This window comes from Aquarana catesbeiana, linkage group LG06, assembly GCF_042186555.1.
Source record: "Aquarana catesbeiana isolate 2022-GZ linkage group LG06, ASM4218655v1, whole genome shotgun sequence".
NCBI classification, from domain to species: Eukaryota; Metazoa; Chordata; class Amphibia; order Anura; family Ranidae; genus Aquarana; species Aquarana catesbeiana.
The window spans coordinates 315,762,295-315,787,540 of NC_133329.1; the positions used below are offsets into that span (position 1 = coordinate 315,762,295).

Here is a 25,246-nt window from a genome sequence, read left to right on the forward strand (position 1 = left end):
AGAGAGAGAGGGGGTTAGAGAGGGGGGGGGATATAGTAGGCATATCAACGGTGGTGTTACCTGGTCATGGTGGGTCCTCCCGGAGGTGCCATAGCTCCCAGACCCTGTTATGTGCTTCCAATGTATCTTGTATTCTAGCTGTCATCTTTTCCATCACTTCTATGTCCTTTATTCTAGTGTACAGGTCCTCAGCAGAGGGGGGTAAAGAACGCTTCCAGTGTAGTGCTATAAGGCATCTTGCCGCCGTCAGTATGTGACGTACCAGTTTTTTATATGGGGTAGGGAGATTAGGCGGCGGCAGGCCCAGTAGGAAGAACTTTGGGGAAGCCTGGATCTGTATGTCCAGGAGGCGTTCCAGTAGTTGCTGGACTGTGGACCAGTAAGGAGTCAACAATGGGCAGCTCCAGTATATATGTAGGAGGGTGCCCCTTGCTCCCTGGCATCTCCAGCATCTATCGGAACTATTGGGAAATATGGCATGGAGAACATCTGGGGTCATATACCACAGGAAGAGGATTTTATAGGAGTTTTCTTTGTATAAAGAACACATTGAACTCTTCGCTGTTTGATTCCAGATTATCTGCCATTGCGAGATCGGGAGTTCCTCCCCGAGGATCCCCTCCCATTTAGTCATATACAAGTGTTTACCCTGGCTGTCCTCTGAGAAGACGTTCAAGATCTTATATATGTTCGATATGAGCCCTCTCTGATTATTGCCCGTCAAGATTGTTGTTTCAAACGCTGATGGTGGTGAAAATTGTAGGGTGGGTGTAATAGTGAGTGCATAGTGCCGGATTTGTAGATACCCGTAGAATGCCTGTTTGGGGAGGTCATGTTTAGTTTGTAGTTCACTGAATGGTAGCAGTTTCCTTGTTCTAGGGTCCACCAGGTTCCCATAGTGGAACAAGTTCCGGGCTGTCCAATGATGTGACATTTGGTAGGTTAGACTATCCGGCACTTTGGGGTTACAGATAAAAGAGGTCAGGAGCGATCTATCTGAGGAGAGACTATGTTTGGGGGCCAGAGTGCGCCACAGCCGTCTCAAGTGGGACATGGGACCCAGCATACGCTCAGGGGCTACGTCCGCATTCGCACTCCACAGCAGGTTATTTGGATGTATGGGAGCAAGCCATAGCTTTTCAATTTCGGTCCATTTATTATAAGATTTGTGGGTATACCAGGAGGCTATCGCTCGCAATTGAGCTGCGTAATAATATTTAATAATATTAGGGAACGCCAATCCCCCTTCATTGCGGGATGCCATCAGCACCGATCTCGGGACCCTGTGCCTTTTGTAATTCCATGTGAAGTGTAATAGATCAGATTGGAGTTTTTTCAGATGGGCTATCGGGATTGGTATGGGTAGTGTTTGGAAGAGATATAAAAGCCTTGGGAGGATAGTCATTTTTATTGAGGCTATTCGACCTAATAGAGAGATGTGGTGCTTTTTCCATTGGGTCAGTGAGGATCTTATAGATCGGAACAGTGGTGGGAAATTTTCTTGGTATATGGTACTAAATTTGGGTGTAATAAATATGCCTAGATATTTCAGGGAATTTATTTTCCATGTGAATGGAAAGTTAGATTTTAAAAGTGAGACCTCGTTAGGAGGGATGTTAATTGGGAGGGCCTCTGATTTTGATGCATTTATCTTATACCCTGAAAGCGCGCGAAAGCGATCTAGTTCTGTTTGCAGGATTGGAAGAGTGATATGAGGTTGAGTCAATGAGAGTATGATATCATCTGCAAAGAGGGAGATTTTAAACTCTCTCCCTCTAACTGATACTCCCCGTATGTCTGGGTTTCTCCTAATGGATGCGGCTAGGGGTTCGACGCAGAGTGCAAATAGCAGGGGCGAGAGTGGGCATCCCTGCCTGGTCCCGTTCGCCACTGAGAATGTAGGGGATAATGCAAAGGGGGTTCTGACTTGGGATGTTGGGCCTGTGTATAAATGTCTGATCGCCTGTAGGAAGGGACCTCGAAAGCCCATGAATTGTAGAGTGGCAAATAGAAAGGGCCATCCCAAGCGGTCAAACGCTTTTTCTGCGTCTAAACTGAGCAACAATGCTGCCTGGTGTTCCTTATTCACCACCTCCACCAGGTCTATAATTTTTCTGGTATTGTCGCCAGCCTGACGCATCGGGACGAACCCTACCTGGTCTTTATGGACCAGTGAGGGGAGAATCTGGTTTAGGCGATTTCAGTTCTACTTTAATCTACTGCCTAATATAATGTTTGTACATTGGGAGATCTGAAGAACTTCTCAATATGCCTCCTCACACTTGTGATGTATGACTAGTTTTTCCTGATACTTATACAATAACATCCAGCCGTCTAAGGGTAAGACCTAATATTAAGTGTGGTCATATCCGGAGAACCATATATGATAGTATGAACACATGACCACAACATAACCAACATATGTGTACTACTTTGTATTAAAAGAGAAGTTCAATGTTTATTGTTTAATAATACTGCACAAAAGAGCTTACTACCCATCCCATCTCCAGGGACCCTCAACAAGGTCCAAGGAGGGCTACTCCTTAAAAGTCTCTTAGAAGAGCCTGCTCACAGTGTGTACCCAGTTGGGGTGACAGGCCATACCTCCTGTTGAGGTTGTACTCTGTGTTCTTATAAGTAGCTCAAGCACATGTAACAATATTACGATACCCACTTTGTATCTTTCTTGTGCTGTAGGTACTGCTTTATATTTTACATGTACAATGTGGAACTCAATAAAAATGTATTGTTAAAAAATATAATGTTTGTATTCATCTTAACAGCACTACCAGTGTTGAAACCTATTTGACAACAGCTGAAATATCCCAACTAAAAACACTACTCCACATATAAATAACATTTTTGGGTTAACAATCACTCTAGTACCTATAATTTGCATTTTGGGGGAAATAGGTCATGCGGCACACCCCCCAGAAATATTGGCACATGATCTAGTCTTTTATTTGTGGCCCAAAAAAGCAGACAGCTCCAAAATGGATATCTCCTAATCCCTCCACCTAGAGAAAAGTTAATCTATTAGGATAGCGTTTTTTCTAATAAAGTTAACAAATAATGGAACTACACTTGGTTTGGTTCCTGTGGTGCTTATGACACAGCTTCAATGTAATTAAGGTTGTAATCTTGTAATGACCAAAGAAGAAATAAAGATAGCAACTTTTTCATTTTACCGGAGAATTTAATAACGGATAAAAAGCTGGTGACACCATTATGCTTACATTAAACCTGGGAAAAAAGGATCAATCCTCTAATCTATATAAACAGTAAATTGTAATATAGCAGCTGGAATTGAACATCTAACTGTGAATGTGCTGTGATAAGCTACGATAGCTAGCACTGATAATTGTAAACCCATACAATGCACAGATGCTTCTTTACTGTAAAGAGGTTGCAAAACCATGTGCTAATTTTTAGATTGTGAACGTTTATTGTGTGAAACCCAATAAAATGTATTTGATATAACAGAAAAAAAACTACTCCACATAGTATTTTTTTTTAACTTTGATGTAATCATATTTATATACTTTTTTCAAATACTTTTCCAGGCTTTTGCCACAGTGGTTCCCAGCTCACCCCAGCACTATATGGTGTCACTGCAGGCAAGTCTACCTTCCCATGAGTTATTGTTATGCCACAAGGCTGAGTTCCCATGAGGATGACTTGATCCGCAGCTTGAGACAAGTGAGTAGAAGACCAAGAACCTGCATTGTTCTTTTTACCAACACGTTTATTCACAGATATTGTTTTCCTTCAGGAACTCTATGTGCAAGACTACAACAGCATTAATTGGCCAGCACAGAGAAATAATGTTGCCCCTTGTGATCTGTACACCCCCCACAGTACACTGCTAAATTTTGCTTATGGTAAGAGGCCTACCTGTAAATTTCTAATGTCTAATGGTGCCAACATATGTTACAGTCTGATTATATTGCTTTTGGTTTATTTGACTTGTCATCCAGCCTTTCCTGGATTTCCATGGCTGTATGTGGTGTTACTGATGATATATGATTTGAATGCTGCGATCAGATCAAGTAAAATACTGATCAGGCAAAGCAGAAAAATTTTGTGTCCCAATGATGGCGGACTATGTTGCCAAGGAAGGCCCTGTGCATGGCCAATTTTGGTCCCCCATTCAACTACTGGCCAAGTAAAATTATTTATACATTGTGTATTGACTGACAGCTAGATAGAAGTGAGCAGTTTCAAAAGTCTATGTGACAGTGGCAGGGACCCAGCACCCACCCATGTCACCTACATCTAGATAAAATGTGCTCCAAGTCCTAGAGGGTCCTTGTGCAGTTACACAGTGTGCACATATGCTACATTCACCCTGGGATCTACCTGTAATATATGTGTGCTTGTAGAATCGCTTTTTTTTTTTTTATCAAATAACATTTTATTATAGTATTTGCAGTACAAAAGTACATAATATATGTGAAACTTATAATAAGAGGAAAGAATACACAACAAAGAATGTATATATGCCAGGTTTTTCCTCTACTCTTTTTTTTTTTTTTTTGTTTTTTTTTTTTTTTTGTTTTCTTCTTCTATTTTGCTTAGAACTATGCAAATCATTAGAACACTCAAAATAAAATGGAAGGATAGAAAAAGAGGGAGGGAAAGGAAGAAATAGGAAGAAAAGAGAAGAGAGAGTGTTGTTATATTTTGTTTACTTGATTATGGTGGATCCTCTCGAAGATGCCACAACTCCCACACGTCGGGCCGTCATCTTCTCCATCAACTCCACATCTTTAATTCTAGCGTATAAGGTTTCAGGAGTGGGGGGAAGGGTTTTTTTCCAATGTAACGCAATAAGACAACGTGCCGCTGTGAGAAGGGGTAGGGTGGGAGATATTTGCAGTTGACATTCTAATGCTCTAAGTTCTTTTTCCGTTTGAAGTTTTGTGATCTGGGCTTCTTTTTTCATGGCAGATGATAGTGCTATACACCTGCCTCGAATTACTGCCTTGTGGGCTTCCCATAGTGTGGAAGTGGAAATGTCAGGAGTGTTGTTTTCTGCAAAATAATAATTTAAGGTGGATACTAGTTCCATTTGCGATGGGGGGTGTTGGAAAAGAAATGTATTTAATTTCCAGTTGTAAGGTCTACAATTGGGGGGTCCCAGTTCCAACTTAAGTAAGATAGGTGCATGGTCAGACCATGAAATTGGGAATATCTGTGCATCTCGTGTATTTCTAAGTGTGCAATTATTTACAAAGAAGTAGTCGATACGTGAATGTGTCTGGTGGGGGGCTGAATAAAAAGTATATTGCCTATCACCAGGATGGAGAGCTCTCCAGGCGTCAAAGAGAGCGTATCTTCTAGAGAGTTTGCGAAAAAACTTCGAGTCTCGTAGGGCTCGAGCCGGTGTCGCCCTGGGGCTCACCGCCTGGCGATCCATTATGGTTGAATGGGTTAGATTAAAGTCACCTCCCACTACTAGCATCTCGTGTTCTGATTTAAAGAGGCGAGTGAATACTTTGGAATGGAAGTTATACTGTTTAATGCTAGGGGCATAGAGGGCACAAAGGGTAATTGCTTGTTGTTGCCAATGTCCCTGGAGGATAACAAAGTGGCCATGTGGGTCGCTGTAGTGGGCTGCACAGGTGAAGGGGGCTCCATTTTTAATGAGGATTGCAACCCCTGCTCTTTTATGTAACCCTGAGAAGTGGTATATTTGAGAATATTGTTTAGAGGCGAATGTAAATGAACCTTCCTTGTCAAAATGTGTCTCTTGAACAAAAATAATACCCGCTCCAGATTGCCTAAACTCCCTAAATGCTAAGTGTCTTTTTTTATTGGAGTTGAGGCCATGGACGTTTAGGGATAGGATCTTAGCCATGATACCAGATGAAAGAGGGAGAACGCCTTACCTGATGTGGAGGAGAGGTTTCGGGAGTTGTGGATCACTGATGTGCATACCTCGAGAGGAGAGCCATTCGAACTCCACAGGTTGTGTAGCGAGTTATATGGTGATGTAAAGGCGGAGGGTAGGAAGAAAAGTGAGAGAGGAGATGAAAAGAAAAGGAGGTAGTTAGTACATATCAAACATTTGTAAATTCGTACAACTGATATCTCTTGACCTTGAGAGGCTAAAGGGCCTAGGTCGATACGGGATTCCAGGGATCCTCCTGACAAAGGTCCCGAAGGGCCCATCAGTCAGATGCACCGGAGCCCAAAATTGGTCATATAGAACACGAACTGCAGAACAGCTATAACTTCTAACATTTAACCAAAAAAGAAAGGGGGGTGGGTAGGAATGGGATTTCCTATTCTCTCGAGTCTCTACCGAGACATGCCCATTTGGTAGACTAAAATGTGAAACTAGGGCACAAAGTGGGGGGGACTAAGTATGCTATACTGTCCAGGGCCATGTCACCAGTGGTAACTGATGGAGGAACAGTCCATCAATAAGTAATTTGAGGTGTAATCATAGCCACTAGGGTCAGCCATTCCTGTGCTTGGCGCTCTTGCGGGACGCATCTCTGTTCCGGGATCTGTTGGAAGAGGAGACCTTCTGCCAGGTTGTGGGTGGTGGTGGTGGGGTAGTAATAAGATCCCATTCCGGGAGTCCTGGGACGGAGATTCCGATGGTTTCACAGAAGGTTTCAATGTCCTCCGGGTATCTTAATGTTGCAGATTTGCCTTGGTTTTTGGCTGTGAGGCTGAAAGGGAATCCCCAACGGTAGGTAATATTTTCGTCTTGCAAAACGCGTAACAATGGCTGCAGAAGTCTACGTTTTTGTAGTGTGATCCATGAGAGATCCGGGTATAGTTGTACATGTGCATCTTTGCGTGCTAGCCGAGCTTGCCTCATGATGTCCTCTTTCAGGGGATATGAGTTAATCCTGCAGATAATGTCCCTTGGTTGCGAGGTGGCGCCCTTGGGGCGCAGTGCTCGGTGGGATCTGTCCATTTCAATAAAGTTGGTAACGGGTTCGCCCAAAAGATTATTAAACACGTCCTGTAAAATATGTTGAATGTCCTCTGGGCCTTCGACTTCTGGTATCCCCCTCACTCGTATGTTGTTTCTGCGACCCCTGTTATCCAAATCCTCCACATGTCGCTGCATATCTCTTAACATAGTGTGGTGGTCTGCTCCTTGGAGTTGGGTTCTATGGACTGCCAGTTTAGTCTCTTGGATTTCTTCTTCAGCCATTTCCACCCTGTCTGCTAAGTGTTTAAGGCCTGATTGAAGCACTTGTATTTCCGAGCGACATGTGGATTTTACATCTTCTATCAGTTGTCTAAAGTCCTCCTTAGTGGGGATTGCCTGTAAATATGTTTGCCATTGTGGGGGTACCGATTGGGGGTGGATTGATTCCAGGGTCCCCAGCTCTGAGGTTGTGCGGGGTGGTAGAGGTTGATGGCTAATGGTACTGAGGCCAGTGGCCTGGTGCGCAAATCTTGGTGGGGAGTCCCACGGTTCACTCCAAGATGGATTTTGAGCGGGCGGAAGGGCCCTTGTTTTGTCCATCCTCTGGGGATGGGGGTCTGGTGTGCACACTTTGTTAGCATATGTGGTCTGTGACATTGACCATTCTGCGAGTGAGCTGTTGGTTCGTGGACTAGTCTCTGAGTTTTTGAGGGTGGTGAACCAGGTTCCAAGCGGTCGGAGGGCATTGGGGACAGTGCAGACTCCAGCGTGGGCTCCGGGGGTATCTGGTTAGCCGGGTACATAGGGTCTGGCAGGGCTGGAAAGTCCACAGAGAAATCTGAGGGGGTTGGGGAGCTTGGCTCAGTGCCCTGGATGCATGGATCCGACGCTGTTCTCAGCAGGCGAGGAAACGCCTCTGAGCATTGTGTATATTGCTGGGAGGGGAGGTTCAGCATGGCGCCCTGTGACGCTTGCGGCGCTGCCCCGCGGGAGGTGGATTCGGGATGAGGACTCACCATTCCCGGTTGAGAGGGCTCGGCTGTGGTGCTCATCGGAGCTGGTTCGTGGTCCGGGAGTGTCCCCTGAGGCGAATGAGGCGACGGGGGGATCCGTGCGGAGCTCTGAGAGTAGGCCGCAGGAGTGTCCGGCGCCATCTTGGACGCTCCGGTGAGAGACATATCCGTCGGCGGGAAATAGGACCGGAGGTCCGTAGGGGTTCCTGGCGGGGGTAACGATGATCCCCTGGCTGCTGCGGATCTAGTGGCTCTGGATCTGCCCATGGGAAAGCGGCGAAACGTCCCCTGTGCGCTGTTTGATCACGGGCTGAGAGAGAGCAGATGAATCAGGCTGCCATCCAGAGCGGCTTCCAGTTACGCCCCCTGTAGAATCGCTTTTATGATTAATTACTGAGTTATAAAAAACATAAAAGCACTGCAGAAAGAATAATTCATCTTAACAGAAAAGGACAGTCCAGTCTAATAACAGTTGCAGTGTGTGTGTAGTCATCATAACGTGTAGTCAGCCCATAACATTGTTATATGACCTAAAATACTTAAAGTGGTTGTAAACCTCAGACATAAAATATGAACAAAGCATATCCCTCCATAGTGTGTACTTGTCTCAATTAGGAGCACTAAGTCAGAACCAATGGAAATAGGAAAGGATAGCCATATAGCCATACTTAAAAGGGTTTACAATTTTCATTAATGAAAGGACATAGACCAATATAAAAACATATATAAATCGGTGATAGTGACTAAAATTGTGTCTCAATGACCAGAGTTCCAATGGACTAGAGGTTAATAGAGCCAGTTCAAAAAATGTTGATACTGCTTTTCAGAGATTCAGAAGACTTGCTTGACTAGTTTTGCGCTTAAAGAACACTTTTTCTGGAGCTAGGTAGGTCTATATTGGTGATAAGTGGCCTAAGTAACCTCACATCGAAAAAGATTTCAGATAATTACTTGGTCAAGACGCTTCTACCTGCGGGGACACCAAAAGGGAGAGATGTGTATCCAGGGGCATGTTGCGCTGACAGTGCCATGTGATGAACTAAGCCTGTTGTTATGCTGACATCTGCTGGTACATCTGCATACCAGCACAGCTCTGTACTATTATTATATGTGTACAAGTCCCGAACTACTCCCTCCTATATTATTTATCAGATATGGATGTCTTTAAAGTGGATGGCCAATTTTGGAATGGTGTATCAAAGTATGTGAGGAAGTGATTATCTATTTGAAATCTTGCCTATGTGATATTACTCATGCCACTTATCACCAATATAGACTTACCTAGCTCCAGAAGACACATTCTTTAAGCGCAAAACTAGTCGAACAAGTCTTCTGAATCTCTGAAAAGCAGTATCAACATTTTTTGAACTGGCTCTATTAACCCCTGTTTCATTATTATAGGGTTGTACCCATTCAGGTTATGATATATGTTATGTTATGGTGTGTTATTACATTGGGGTATTAGTACTTTCAGTTTTCTTTCTGGCCTTCCAGCATAGTCCATTGAGTCCACTGGCACTCTGGACTGCTGTGTGGTCATTGAGACACAATTTTAGTCACTTTCACTGATTTATATATGTTTTTAAATGTGTCTATGTCCTTTCAATAAACAAAATTGTAAACCATTTTAAGTATGCCTATAAAGTCCATTATTTCCAATTTCCATTGGTTCTGACTATTCAATAGGACGTGGCATAGTATATGTTTTTGTGCTGTCCACAGTGCCACCCTGTGGTGACAGACCGTTCATGTATTTATAGGAGCACTAAGTGTCATTTCTGTCTGCTGCTTCATTCCTCTGTTATCAGCATTAATTACTTCTGACAAGGTTTCCTGACACCAAGAGAAAAATGGTGACGGGAGGGAGCTCCAGCTGATTGACAGCATCAGCTCTGTTCCTGTGTGCTATGTGAAGGGAGGTGTGTCCCTTCCCCCCAATCAGCTTTCAGAGCTCTCCTAACTGAGCTCTGCATAGTGTAGTTTCAACTCTCCTCCGCCTTTTTTATGAACTCTCAGACAAGCTTTCTCAGCATTTTGAAAGGATGTTGAAAAGAGAAGACTGCAGATAAATGGGTACAAAGTATGTAGGAGGATTTATTTAATCTCTGTGTAATACCTGAGGCCAGTCACTTTACTGGGTATATGAAAGGGTTTACAACCACTTTAACAAATTGTTTGCATCCTGTTACTTTTAACTTTTAAAAGCATATAGTTGGTTGTTTTGTTTTGGATAAAATGGGGAAGGATTAGCATCCTTGCTGAATTTTTCTGCTATCCAGAGACTTCAATAGAGAGATTTCCTTTACTTACTGTCCCAGTGACAGTAGTTTTACAAGACAGAAAGTGAGGGAAAAATCACAGACCGAAATTAAAATGCCCCTCTTAGCAAAGTAGTGGGATGCCAGAACCCCTGTTTGATTTTTACCTCTATGTCCCTTTTGCATATTTTCACTTTTTTCCTGTCTGGTAAAACAATTTCACCATGACAGAAATTGAGAATAAACCTTTCTAATGGAGATCCTGACAGCAGTGAAAACCATCTGGGGTTGTAAAACGTCCCCCTTCAGTCCACTAAACTAAACTAAAAAAAAAGTTATGATATACACTTTAATGACTTTGCTCGAGATTAAAACACTTTTGATTTTTAACCTCAGTAATATAGTGTTCAGATTATAAAAACCCATACAGCCCAAAGAAGATTTTAGTTTTATTGTGCTCAGGTCAGGGAATGAGATTTTCTTTTATGGGTTATTGCGTCCATCTCTGTTCATTCATATGTTTTTATTTTTTTGCAGTTCTGCTGAATATATATGAATCGTACCACATTCCTGCCCTCCGTCGTCGCGCAGTACATGAACTATATGACCACATTACAGCTGATGACCGCTTCACTAAATGTATCAGCATTGGTCCAGTAAGAATTTAGCTCATGCACTTTTAGTTTTAATAGATTAAAGCTGGCCATAGACGGATTGAAATTTGACCTGTTCAGCAAGGACCAGAAGAATTTTTACCATTGTGTGACCATCCCTGTTTGACAGAAGTCGATCTTTTGATTGACTTTGTCAAAGGGACACACTGGAAACCTTTTGCCAATCAGCAGCCAATTGGCTGCAGCTGCTGATCATTGTATTCTGACAACGCCCTGATCTGCTGTCACAATACAATGTCTTGACAGAGGGATTCCTCCATCCACCTCATTTGTATAGATGGAGGAATCTGTTAATTATTTTTTTTCATTATGCACTATGGCTGAACAAAAAAAAAAAGAAAAAACTACCCATCTATGGCCAGTTTGAATCGATACTGATGGCACATGAATGACTAGATTTCATTGATCGAATTACCACTGATGACATAGAAATAACTAGATGTAGCTAAAAGACTGGCCTTTATGTTTTACAGATCTCAAAGGTTATTAATATGCTAGTTCGATGGCATGTGGATGGATCAGAGTCTCCTGTATTCAAGGAGCATGTAGACCGCATACCAGATTATCTTTGGTAAGCATATTGCTGCAGCTAATGGACAAATGCTTGTAGCTAGTGTCACTTAGGGAACAGATGAAAATTAAAATGGAGTTGCTTCATGCTCATAACTGTTTACCACTAACCCCCAAGGCCAATTTTGATAGATCTCACATACATGTAAATATCTGCATTTGTTTGATAGAAAATTACTTAGAAACCCCAAACATTATATTTTTTAAGCACAGGCCCTGGAGAATAAAATGGTGGGTGTTGCAATTTATTATGTCACGCAATATTTGCGCAAAGGATCATTAAATGCTTTTTCTATTTTTTTGCTTGATGTTCTGCTTTTCATACAGTATTTCTTTATTACAGGTTGGGTCTGGATGGAATGAAAATGCAGGTAAATACGGTTTTATATGCTTGCAAACTCTGTTAGCTATGTTTGCGTAGAGCACTTTGAATATTTATGTTTCTGAAATGTTTATTTTGTACCGATAGCTAGCAATCAGATTGTGTAACTAATCACAGCTGAACACAGCGGTAACCAGGAAGTGCCGGTAATCGTCTTCCCTCAGTTCACGCTGACAAGGCGCGAGTAGAGGAGAGCCGATCAGAGGCTCTCCTGACAGGGAGGGTCTGCGCTGATAATCAGCGCATTATCAGCGTGGCCCTCATCAGATACAAATTTAATATGGGTACAGACAGTGTGGCATAAACGCATTCAAAGTGTGACAGAGCTGAAAGCTGAAAATTCGTCTGGGCAGGAAGGGGGTGAAAGTGCCCTGTAGTGAAGTGGTTAAAGTCTCCCTTGCGTTTCTTCATATAAGGTTCACAATATTATTTACAAGCCACCAATGTTCAGTTTACAATCTAAAAATTCATCAATCCTTCACACTGTGCTCAGTGAGTCCTACTACCGCTGTGCCTAAGTGCTCACCTCCAGATGTGGACCTGTCTAGAAACAGGTCACAATCGCCTTCACCATTGGGGATCAATCCGACTCATGCTCTGTTGGTGATAGTGGTGTTACTCCTCTTTCTATGCTCAAGGTTGGTGGCCCATAGATCATAAAAAAATTAAAGGTGTACGACCCCAATTAAATTAAAGGAGTTAGACCTCATGCCGTCCTGCACTCTGCAACCAAACTCAAAAGGCATAGGGACACCTCTTAGTGTAGTATTACTTAAAACCACTTTAGTTTTAAGATTAAGATTAAAATGCACTTACAATAAGAAACAAACAAATAAACTGACAGCAGGGCCACATTCCTGCGTCATTTCCCATTTAGGTTGTCAATCCTGTCACCCGGCTACGCCCTACACATTTCGTCACGGTCATATGACTTCTTCAGGGGATCCTACTGATTCTACAAACTATTTCCTTCACAGGGGCTTTTTAGCAGTGCAGTGAGCAGGATATAGCAGGCCATAGTAACCATTCCCATTATTTTTTTGTAGTTAGACAAATTAAAGATTGGTTGTTAGGGATTACTGAATCTTGAAATTCATATTTACCTTAATAAAGTAGCCAACACTATAGCTAAGTAATGCAGCCTGGTCAAGGACTCGACCCAACCCAGCTTGTGATTGGACAATGAAGAAGCAGAAGCACTCAAAGCACACAATATAATTGACCCTTGATTGGCTGGTAGTGTTTACCCTCCTTTCGCCATTGTAAATGCTGGTGTGCAAAGGATTATAAGTGGTTGATGTCAACACATATGTTCTTTCTATGTAAAGGTGGATTTAATGGTTTTTTATATCTGTCTAGACTTCAGTTTTAACATGGGCAATGGTCTAATGAATTGATAAGTGGGCCATTGACTCATGTACATGTATGACTAGTAACTCAGCATGTAAGTGTAAATGTATCATAAAATATCATGGTTTTAGTCTATTACCTTAATGCATTTTTTAATATATTTTTTCACAGGGAACAAATGGCTCTCAGCTGTGGGACACTGCATTTGCTATACAGGCATACCTGGAGGTACAAAAGCTGTTGTAATTCTTGCCTTATCAAGTTATTTTATTTTGTTTTGAAGAGAGTTGGTGAGGGACAAATCACTGTCAAGGTCTTATTGCTTTGTGTCCCCTTTGGGAAGATTTGGCACCACTTGCTGCCTTGTCATGCCATGACATACAGGGGTTTACTGGTACAAGAAGAGATTATAAATCTCCATAGTAGAGACCTAGGTAGGAAAAGGAGTATGAAACAATAGCAAAAAGCAAAAATTAAGTATATGCAGTAGTCAGATGTGGATTAAATCTCTTCCTATATATGTATAGTAGCTGCAAAGGGAAAGGCTGAGAGCACAGGTGTAATATGTCATTGCAAAGTTACATTTCCATTTCCATTTCCATGCAAGTGACCATAGCCAGTATAGGAATCCCTGGCTCCCATGAACTTTGCTCGTAGCAGATCAGCCAGTGACATGCCATCTGTCAATACATATCTCTCATGCTGCTGGATAGCTGGATGCCAAAAGTGATGTTTAGCGGCTCAGATAACTCTCCTGTCAGGTGCCATCGTGCCAGGACAGTGGTCCTAGCAATCGTAGCCACACTGGTATATCCAAACTTCCATGGATGTGAAGGAAAGCGTTGAGCGATGTCAGACGCACAGGGACATGACGTCAATGCGTTTCGCTGGGAAACCCCAGCTTCATCAGGACTTGGCACCCTCTAGTTGGGGCTTGTATAAATACACCTTCTGACCAAGCTTCTTTTTCCTCTTAAAGGGACCTAATGCTCCATCTGCTTATCAGCAAAATTGGATCTTTGGACAGTGTTATAAATCTCCTCCTCATGAACTAAAGACAGTGCACATACAGCATTCCACCTACCAATCGAATAATCGAAAAATACGTAGTGAACAAGTATACTAAAAAAATAAATAAAATTATATGAAAAAAAATAAACAATAAGTAAATAGATAATTTAGAAATAAGTATGTAAGGGATGAATCAAATGTAAAGAAACAGACAGCCTACACCAGGATTACAGATATTTCAAGGAACTCAATGAGATTCAAGTCTAATCAGTCTAAAAATACCTGTAGATTCAGCTCCCTATTGAGTCCTTTTGGGGTCAATGTATTTAATCTGTAAATCCAGATTTTTTCTTTTTTGAGTAGTATTTTATCAAAGTCACCCTGTCTTTTATTCAGCTTCAGAGCATAAATCCCCTTCACCCGCAGCCTGTCAACATTTGACTGATGGTGGAGGAGAAGATGTTGAGCTAAGGGGCTTTTTGGTGCCTTGTGTTTAATATCACCAAGATGTTCATCAATGCAGACATGCAATTGGCGTTTAGTTTTACTCATGCAGGTTTTATTACATGGACATTGTAGACTGTAAATTACTTTAGTGGTTGCACAGTTTATTAGACTTTTGATTTTGTATGTATTTAAATTGTCCGCATCAGCGAACGTGTCACTGTGCTCAACAAATTTACATATCTGGCAATGCCCACATGGGACATCCCTTTTGTACTAGGAAAGGACATTAGCTAAGAGTCTGCAGATGTCCATACATATTCGGACTGAGTAAGCATGTCAGAAAGGTTAGGGGCCCTACGGGCAACCATATGTGGATAATCTCCCACTATGTGGATAATCTCCCACTATACCAGATAGCATCGAACAACTAGACAAAGTAGATCAATGTATTGGTAATATAATGCTCTTTTCTTTGCTTTTGTTAGGACCCTATGAGTATAGCCTCTTTCCATAAATCTAGCATACATTTCATGGGCCTCTTTTTTAAATTTAGAGTCACTGGTGCAATTCCTCCTAATACGGTGGAATTGGCCAATAGGTATGCTTTCCACCAGTGATTTAGGATGGAAACTATCCGCACGAAGTAAGGTGTTAGCCATTGTAGGTTTTTGATAAGTAGAACTTTCAAATTGGCCATCTTTTTTGGAGATCCTGAGGTCTAGGAAGGGAATTGATTTCAGATCGAAGCTGTAAGTGAGTTTAATGTTGCATTCATAATCATTGAGCTCATTAATAAACCCACACAGATCTGTTTCACTTCCCTTCCAGACCACCAGCATTTCATCTATATAGTATAGCCATACGCCCACTGATCTATCAGATGATTTTAATTTATAGATCACAGTTTCCTCCCAAATACCCAGATGCAGGCATGCATATAAAGGTGCACATGGGGCCCCCATAGATGTGCCTGAAACCTGTTGATAGTTGATTTCATTACATTGAAAAAAGTTGCTATGGAGGACAAATTCCAGTAGGTCCAAAATGAATTCATTTTGGTGGGCCATTTCAGAATAAAATGTATCCAAAAAATAGTCCACAGCTCTTAGTCCCAAATAGTGAGGTATCGATGTATACAGAGATTCCACATCGATACCTACTAGGTACCAGTCATCATCTATCTCTATGTTGTTTAGTTTGCTGACGACATCTTTCGTGTCCCTTACAAAGGTAGGAATAAGAACCTGATAATGTTTTTCACCCTTTTCTTTGCTAATAAATAGGTGATTTTATTGCTGTTTGCATTTCCACTGGGGAGACAAATGGGGCATTTTCATGGAGACAGAACATGTGGAGTAATTTCTGTAACGAGGTCACAGACAGCAATACAAATCTGACAAAAATGTTATATATGTGTGTGTTTATATCTGTACTCAGTATTTTTTTTTTAAACTTGCAGGCTGGAGCTCACAAAAAGAAGCAGTTTCAGAAAGTGTTGGAGAAAGCACATGAATTTCTGCGTGTTTCACAGGTGCAGTCCAGTGCACACTAGGGGGGAACAAAAAATGATGGAATTTGGATGTGTAGTTTTATGTACATGTACAATGCATCTGGAAAGTATTCACAGCACTTCACTTTTTCCACATTTTGTTATGCTACAGCCTTATTCCAAAATCAATTCATAATTTTCCTCAAAATTCTACAAACAATACCCCATAATCACAACGTGAAAGTAGTTTGTTTGAAATCTTTGCAAATGTATTAAAAATAAAAAAATAACATGTACATAAGTATTCACAGCCTTTGCCACGACACTCAAAATTTAGCTCAAGTGCATCCTGTTTCCATTGATCATCCTTGAGATGTTTCTACAACTTGATTGGAGTCCACCTGTGGTAAATTCAGTTGATTGGACATGATTTGGAAAGGCACACACCTGTCTAAATAAGGTCCCACAGTTAACAGTGCATGTCAGAGCACAAACCAAGCCACGAAGTCCAAGGAGTTGTCTGTAGACCTCCAAGACAGGATTGTATCAAGGGACAGATCTGGGGAAGGGTACAGAAACATTTCTGCAGCATTGAAGGTCCCAATGAGCACAGTGGCCTCCATCATCCATAAATGGAAGAAGTTTGGAACCGCCAGGACTCTTCCTAGAGTCGGCCGTCCGGCCAAACTGAGCGATCGGGGGAGAAGGGCCTTAGTCAGGGAGGTGACCAAGAACCTGATGGTCACTCTGACAGACCTCCAGCGTTTCTCTGTGGAGAGAGGAGAACCTTCCAGAAGAACAACCATCTCTGCAGCACTCCACCAATCAGGCCTGTATGGTAGAGTGGCCAGACGGAAGCCATTCCTCAGTAAAAGGCATACGACAGCCTGCCTGGAGTTTGCCAAAAGGCACCTGAAGGACTCTCAGACCATGAGAAACAAAATTCTCTAGTCTGATGAAACAAAGATTGAACTCTTTGGCCTGAATGGCAAGCGCCATGTCTGGAGGAAACCAGATACAGCTTATCACCTGGCCAATACCAAAGGAGTGGCTATGGGACAAGCCTGTGAATGTCCTTGAGTGGCCCAGACTTGAACCCGACTGAACATCTCTGGAGAGATCTGAAAATGGCTGTGCACCGATGCTCCCCATCCAACCTGATGGAGCTTGAGAGGTCCTACAAAGAAGAATGGGAGAAACTGCCCAAAAATAGATGTGCCAAGCTTGTAGCATCACACTCAAGGACTTGAAGGCTGTAATTGGTGCCAAAGGCGCTTCAACAAAGTATTGACCAAAGCTGTGAATACTTGTGTACATGGAATTTTTTTGTTTTTATTTTTAATAAATTTGCAAAGATGGCAAACAAACTTCTTTGACATTGTCACTATGGGGTATTGTTTGTAGAATTTTGAGGAAAATAATGAATTGAATCAATTTTGGAATGAGGATGTAACATAACAAAATGTGGAAAAAGTTAAGCGCTGTGAGTACTTTCCGGATGCACTGTAGGTAATGCAAACATGCCAATTATATATATAGATATATCTATATATATCTATATATATATATATATATATATATACAGTCCCTGACAAAAGTCTTGTCGCTTCTCTATTTTGTAGAAACTCCTGCTATTAACCTGACTTTTAATTAATCAATTGGTGTTAGAAATAGCTCATATGAAAAGCTAAAGCCCTCCCAAAAGATGTTTAATGCACTGAAATAAATTAGTTTCACTGAAAAAAGATTTATCATTTAATCAAGACAGACAGGTCAAATTTTGGCAAGACAAAAGTTTTGTCGCCTATACTGAAATTGAACAACTTTACTGAAAATCCAAAAATATGTCAGCAAATTAAGTAGTGGTGCTGTGAGATCCAAATGTAATATCTTGTATGAATTCCATGAGCTTGAAGGACAGCATTCATGCGGTTTGGCAAGGATTCATACAATTTATTGATGAAGTCATCAGGAATAGCAAAGAAAACAGTCTTGCATGCCTCCCAGAGTTCATCAATATTCTTTGGTTTCGTCTTCCATGCTTCATCTTTCATCCTACACCACATATGCTCAATGATGTTCATGTCTGGTGACTGGGCTGGCCAATCCTGGAGCATCTTGATCTTCTTTGCCTTAAGGAACTTTGATGTGGAGATGGAAGTATGCGATGGAGCACCATCCTGCTGCAAAATTTGGCCTTTTTTATGGTTGGGAATATAAGAGGTAGCTAAGATTTCTTGGTATTTTAGACTATTGATGTTGCCTTCCACTCTGCAGATCCCTCGCACACCCCCATACTGGATGTAACCCCAGACCATGATTTTGCCTCCACCAAACTTCACTGTTTTCTGGGTAAATCTCAGCTCCATGCGGGTTCCAGTAGGTCTCCTGCAATATTTGCGGCGACTGTGGTGTAATTCAACAGAAGATTCATCTGAAAAATCTGCCTTCTGCCACTTTTCCAGAGTCCATCCTTTTAGCAGGCTGTGGCCCTTGGCAAATGCCACACGGTTTTTCAATTGACTTTTGTTTAGTGCTGGCTTATGGGCACTGATTCGACCATGGAGGCCATTTTGAGACAGAATCCTAAAACTGTTCTGGTTGACACAGGGACTTCAGGTGACCAGGTCTCGTGGAGCTCTGCTGCAGTGGAAAATGGGCTGGCCTTGGATTTTCGAGCCAACAAACGGTCCTCTCGAGCAGTTGTCTTGCGGGGTCGGCCTGACCTGGCCTTGTCCAAAACGTCTCCAGTCTCTTCAAATATTTTTTTTATCCTCTGAACTTGACGCTGAGACACATTGAAGGTGTCTGCCACATCAGCAGTGGATCTGGTCTTCAGACTCTTGATAATCAACACTTTAGTCTCCGGGTGAATCTTAGGCATGTTTGCAGAGGTCTAGTTGCAGTTGAGAAGGTCTAGTGTACTGGTGTTCTTTTTATACACACCTGAGACCTAATTGATCCATTATTAGTCACAGGTGAAGCTCATATAACAAGGCGACAACACTTATGTCTTTGCAAAAATTGACTCAATGGGCTTTACCAAGCTGAGAATATTAGAATACTTTTTGTCAGTTTCGTTTTGCACTGAAACATTATTACAAAAGCTGTTGGGATTAAAATGACCCATTTCTTGTAACAAAATCTTGATTAGAAATATATTTTAGCGGCACTTCAGGTCAATTTGTACACAAGCGACAAGACTTTTGTCAGGGACTGTATATATATATATATATATTGAAGATATGTACTTGATGGCTGTGACAGTTATGCCGCATACACACGGTCGGACTTTTCGGCTACAAAAGTCCGACAGCCTGTCCGACAGACTTTCGACTGACTTTTGGCGGACTTGCGGCGGAATTTCTAACGAACGGACTTAACTACATACGATCACACAAAAGTCCGATGGATTCGTACGTGATGACGTACGACCAGACTAAAATAAGTAAGTTGATAGCCAGTAGCCAATAGCTGCCTTAGCGTGGGTTTTTGTCCGTCGGACTAGCATACAGACGAGCGGATTTCTGGGTCCGGCGGAGTTACGACGTAAAGATTTGAAGCATGTTCCAAATCTAAAGTCCGTCAGATTTGCGACTGGAAAAGTCCGCTGAAGGTCCGGTGAAGCCCACACATGATCGATTGTCCACCGGCTTTGGTCCGTCGGCATCCGTCGGACCAGTCCGGTCGAAAAGTCCGACCGTGTGTACGCGGCATAACGCATATACCCACTTAATTCTAGTAACATTTTTAAGTACCCTTAACATTAGGTTAATGCAGTATTAGCCTTAAAATGAATGAAAATGGTCACCCTCAGATGTTTGTGTTGCTGCAAACAAACAGACCATTGTCTTGCATTTTTGTAGGTTGTATATCACCAATATTTAGATATAGTAGCTGTATTTTTGTTTCCAGTTTTTGTGCTAAGAACATTTTCAGCAAGTACAGAAATAACTTGTTGATCTTGCCAGAAATGCAATTTCTGTAAGATAAAAAGAGAGCTCAAAGAACCTTATCTTTATTGTATAATAAACTAATCCCATCAATTCACCATGTAATGAAGATAATCAAAGGGACACATGTTTGAAGTCCAACCTGTGTGACAACCATGGCTCCCTCTATAGATACAATTAAGAAATTAGATACAATGGAGAAATAAGTGTAGAGATGAAGGCACAGGGAGCATGCTATTCTCAGGATCAAAAGTTAAAAATAAAGAAAATCAAATGCGTACACTTCACCTAAGGATTAGTAAGCTGCAATATACTATATATATTGGACTATATATATATATATATACAGTATCTCACACCTATCACATTTTTGTAAATATTTGATTTCATGTGACAACACCGAAGAAATGACGCTTTGCTACAATGTAAAGTAGTAAGTGTACAGCTTGTATAACAGTGTATGTAAATTTGCTGTCCCCTCAAAATAACTCAACACAGCCAATAATGTCTAAACTGCTGGCAACAAAAGTGAGTACACCCCTAAGTGAAAATGTCCAATTTGGGTCCAGTTAGCATTTTTTCCTCCCTGGTGTCATGTGACTCATTAATGTTACAAGGTCTCAGGTGGGAATGGGGAGCAGGTGTGTTGAATTTGGTATTATCACTCTCACTCTCTCATATTGGTAACTGGAAGTTCAACATGTCACCTCATGGCAAAGAACTCTCTGAGGATCTGAAAAAAAGAATTGTTGCTATACATACAGATTAAACATTGCTGCAGAGGTTGAAGGGGTGGGGGGTCAGCCTGTCAGTGCTCAGACCATAAGCCGCACACTGCATCAAATTGGGGTGTGAGGGGTGTATACTCAGGTTTGTGAGATACTGTGTGTATATGTATATATATATGTGTGCATGTGTATATATATATATATATATATATATATATATATATATATATATATATATATAATTTTTATTTATTTTCATTATTATTTTTTAATAAGTTTTAAATATCAACTTTGCCTTTAGATAGTACAAAAATGTTTTTGCTTGGACTAAGGTTCTTCTTTAACCCACAAAACAGAAGCAATATAACAACAATAAAGTTTTGTACATTGTAATTTGTGTATGCTTTTGTGTTACAGATACCAGATAATCCTCCAGAGTATAAAAAGTACTACAGACAAGTGAACAAGGTGATGTGTACTGTGGGGCCTATAGCTATAAACAACACTGTAAAATTATCTTTGGTCAAGCTTTACCCCTATAATTCTGCCATAACATCCATTGTATTAAAGTGATTTCAACTTCTATGTTTTTTCTATTTTTTAAAATAAAAAACATGTTATACTTACCTGCTCTGTACAATTGAATTGCACAGAGCGGCTCTGATCCTATTCTTCTGGGCTCCCCCGCTGGCGCTCCTGGCTCCTCCTCTTATTGGTGTGCCACCATAGGAAGCCACTTCCTATGGTGGCACACCTGTGGGCTCGATACCAAGACATGCTGTCTGCATCCATAGACACACACAGTGCAGCTTGGCCCCACCTCCCACTCTCTCCAACAGGATTTGATTGACAGCAGCAGAAGCCAATGGCTCCCACTGCCTCAAGAAAAGCCTTTGAGAGCGAGGAGAGCTACTACAGATGGGCACAGTGCTGGATCGAGTAGGGACTTGTAAGTACAAGGTGGGAGGGGGCTGATGCAGATAATGAATCTTTTTTTACCTTAACCAGTTGCCGACCGCCGCACGACTATATACGTCGACAGAGCGGCACGGGCAGGCAAAAGGACTTACAGGTACGTCCTTGCCTGCCCGCGGGTGGGGGGTCCGATCGGACCCCCCCCCCCGGTGCCAGCGGCGGTCGGATCGAGGTCAGGGTCGATCAAAGGTGAGGGGGAGGCCACTCATTCGTGGCCCCCCCCTCGCGATCGCTCCTGGCCAATGACAAGCTTCCTCGGCTTCTGTGAATGTAAACAGAAGCAGAGGAAGTGATGTAATCTCTCCTCGAGTCGGTCTTTTCGTCCGGCGCCGAGGAGAGAAGACATCCAAGTAAGTGCACCAACACTACACATACAGTAGAACACGCAGGCACACTTGTCACCCCCCTGTCACCCCCCGATCACCCCCTGATCACCCCCCTGTACCCCCTGTCACTCTGACACCAATAGCAGGTTTTTTTTTTTTCTGATTTATTGCATTGGTGTCAGTTTGTGTCAGTTACAAGTGTTAGGGCAGTTAGGTTAGCCCCCTTTAGGTCTAGGGTACCCCCCTTTAGGTCCAGGGTACCCCCCTAACCCCCCTAATAAAGTTTTAACCCCGTGATCACCCCCCGTCGCCAGTGTCACTAAGCGATCGTTTTTCTGATCGCTGTATTAGTGACACAGGTGACGCTAGTTAGGGAGGTAAGTATATAGGTTCGCTGTCAGTGTTTTATAGCGACAGGGACCCCCATATACTACCTTCTAAAGGTTTTAACCCCTTGATTGCCCCCTAGTTAACCCTTTCACCAGCGATCACCATATAATTGTTACAGGTGACGCTGGTTAGTTGGTTTGTTTTTTGTTTATTGTAGTTTATTACAGTTTTAGGGCACCCGCCGTTTATTACCCTATAAAGGTTTAACCCCCTAATTGCCCGGCGGTGATAGAAGTTAAGTTTTTAGGGTCAGATAAGGTCTGCGTCGCCCCAGGCAGCGTCAGGTTAGCGCCAGTACCGCTAAAACCCACGCACGCAGCATACACCTCCCTTAGTGCTATAGTATCTGAACGGATCGATATCTGATCCGATCAGATCTATACTCCCCAGCAGTTTAGGGTCCCCCAAAAAAACGCAGTGTTAGCGGGATCAGCCCAGATACCTGCTAGCACCTGCGTTTTGCTCCTCGGCCCAGCCCAGCCCACCCAAGTGCAGTATCGATCGATAACTGTCACAAAACACCAAGCACACATAACTGTAGCGTTCGCAGAGTCAGGCCTGATCCCTGCGATCGCTAACAGTTTTTTGGTAGCGGTTTGAATCAGTCGCTGACAGTCAGGAGCTTTTTTGCCTGTGAGTCTCACTAGTGTACCCCTAAATTTAGAGGCCAAAATGGCAAATCGAAGGTACACTAGTGAAGAGGCCTACACGTTTCTGAGTATGACAGATAGTGAAGAGGAAGTCACTCATCTGTCAAGTTCAGGCTCAGAATACGAACCTGTAGAGGACAGCGGCTCCATGACAGATAGCTCTGACGACGGAGTTGTGGTCCCTGCTAGGGTCAGGCGTACCAGACCCCGATCTTCTTCTTCTGTCCTTGAAGTGCAAGAACCGCAGGGCTCTCGTAGGGAGCAGAGAGGTACTAGTGCCGCTACTCCTTCTGGTGAACTGGCAAGCACCAGCGGCCTAGTACACCCTGGTCGTACATCCAGCACTGCAGTATCACGTGGTGACGTGGCGAGTCCCATAAGTGCAGTTCAAGCTGGCGAGGTGGCAAGCACAACTAGTGTCCCGCTGCCACCAATAAGACAAAGACAGGCCCGTCGTGCCCATAGTGCCCTTCCTGCTGCATTCGCCAATCCGAATTGGGTACCCACCACTTCTGCAGCACCCGTACTTCCCCCTTTCACTGGCCAACCCGGAATTCAGGTGGAAACAGTTGACTTTATGCCACTGGATTTTTATTCACTGTTTTTCACCGAAGATCTCTATAGATCTATTGTGGACCAAAGCAATTTGTACGCTGGTCAACACATCGCCGCTAATCCCCAGTCCTCCCTTGCCAGAGATTGGAGACCAATTACGGTCTCCGAATTTAAGATCTTTCTGGGCCTTTCCCTCAACATGGGCATAACCAAAAAGAGTGAGTTGCGGTCATATTGGTCCACTGACCCAATTCACCATATGCCCGTGTTCTCTGCCTCCATGACCAGGGCATGATACGAGCAGATTTTGCGGTTCATGCACTTCAACGACAATGAACTCTGTCGTCCTCGTGGAGACCCTGCATACGATCGGCTCTACAAAATTCGGCCCCTCGTAAACCACTTCAACCAACGTTTTGCAGACTTGTTTACCCCCCATCAAGTTGTCTGCGTTGATGAGTCCCTGATTAAGTTTTCTGGCCGCTTGTCCTTCAAACAGTACCTTCCCAGCAAGCGTGCCAGATACGGGGTCAAGATGTATAAGCTCTGTGACAGGGCCACAGGCTATACATGTAGATTTATGGTTTACGAGGGCAAAGATAGTCACGTAGAGCTGATCAACTGCCCTGACTACATAGGAAGCGCTGGCAAGATAGTGTGGGACTTGGTGTCACCCTTATTCGGAAAGGGGTACCACTTGTACGTGGACAATTATTATACGAGCGTGCCACTTTTTAGTCACTTGTTTGATCAGCAGATTGGAGCATGTGGCACCGTGCGACCTAATCGCCGGGGCTTTCCCCAGCGGCTTGTAGAGTCCCGTCTTAGGCTGGGGGAGAGAGCCTGCTTGAAGTATAATAATTTGCTCGCTATGAAGTGGAGGGATAAGAAGAATGTTTTCGTTCTCACCTCCCTTCATGCAGACACGACGACCCAAATTACTACGGCGACTGGTGTTGTGGAGAAACCCCTCTGTGTCCACGAATACAACCTTAATATGGGAGGGGTGGACCTCAACGACCAGTTGTTGGCGCCGTACCTAATTGCCCGTAAGGCCAGACGCTGGTACAAAAAAGTGTCTGTTTATTTATTTCAATTGGCTTTGCTGAACGCTCATGTGCTATACAGAGCTTCAGGACAGACTGGATCCTTCCTTAAATTCCAGGAAGAGATCGTCAGAGCCCTTCTGTTTCCAGACGGTGCTCCACCTCACCTTCCCAATCCAAATGCAGTAGGCCGGCTGCATGAGAGGCATTTTCCTTATGTCCTCGAGAGTACCCCTACCCAACGAGCCCCCCAAAGAAAATGTCGTGTCTGCAGAAAGCGCAGATTTAGGCGTGACACCCGGTATTATTGTCCCTCCTGTCCTGGCAATCCTGGTCTTTGCATTGGTGAATGTTTTGAACGCTACCATACACTAGTTGAGTATTAGCGTAGGGTACAGCACTGCACAGACTAGGACACACTTCCACAGGGTCTCCCAAGATGCCATCGCATTTTGAGAGACCCAAACCTGGAACCGTTACAGTTTTAAAAGTTACAGTTATAAAAAAAAAAAAAGTAAAAAAAAAAAAAATACA

The 25,246-nt window shown here is 42.8% G+C and overlaps 1 protein-coding gene across 1 annotated transcript in view; it reads left to right on the top strand.

Moving 5' to 3' along the window:
* LSS (lanosterol synthase) overlaps nt 1-25,246 on the top strand; it is a 70,897-nt gene that overhangs the window by 18,249 nt on the left and 27,402 nt on the right. The window contains exons 7-14 of the mRNA XM_073633703.1: nt 3,564-3,699; nt 3,773-3,881; nt 10,704-10,822; nt 11,314-11,411; nt 11,754-11,781; nt 13,314-13,370; nt 16,060-16,131; nt 21,188-21,238. Of these exons, the coding sequence (XP_073489804.1) occupies nt 3,564-3,699; nt 3,773-3,881; nt 10,704-10,822; nt 11,314-11,411; nt 11,754-11,781; nt 13,314-13,370; nt 16,060-16,131; nt 21,188-21,238 (670 nt within the window). The remainder of the gene's footprint in view (nt 1-3,563; nt 3,700-3,772; nt 3,882-10,703; nt 10,823-11,313; nt 11,412-11,753; nt 11,782-13,313; nt 13,371-16,059; nt 16,132-21,187; nt 21,239-25,246) is intronic.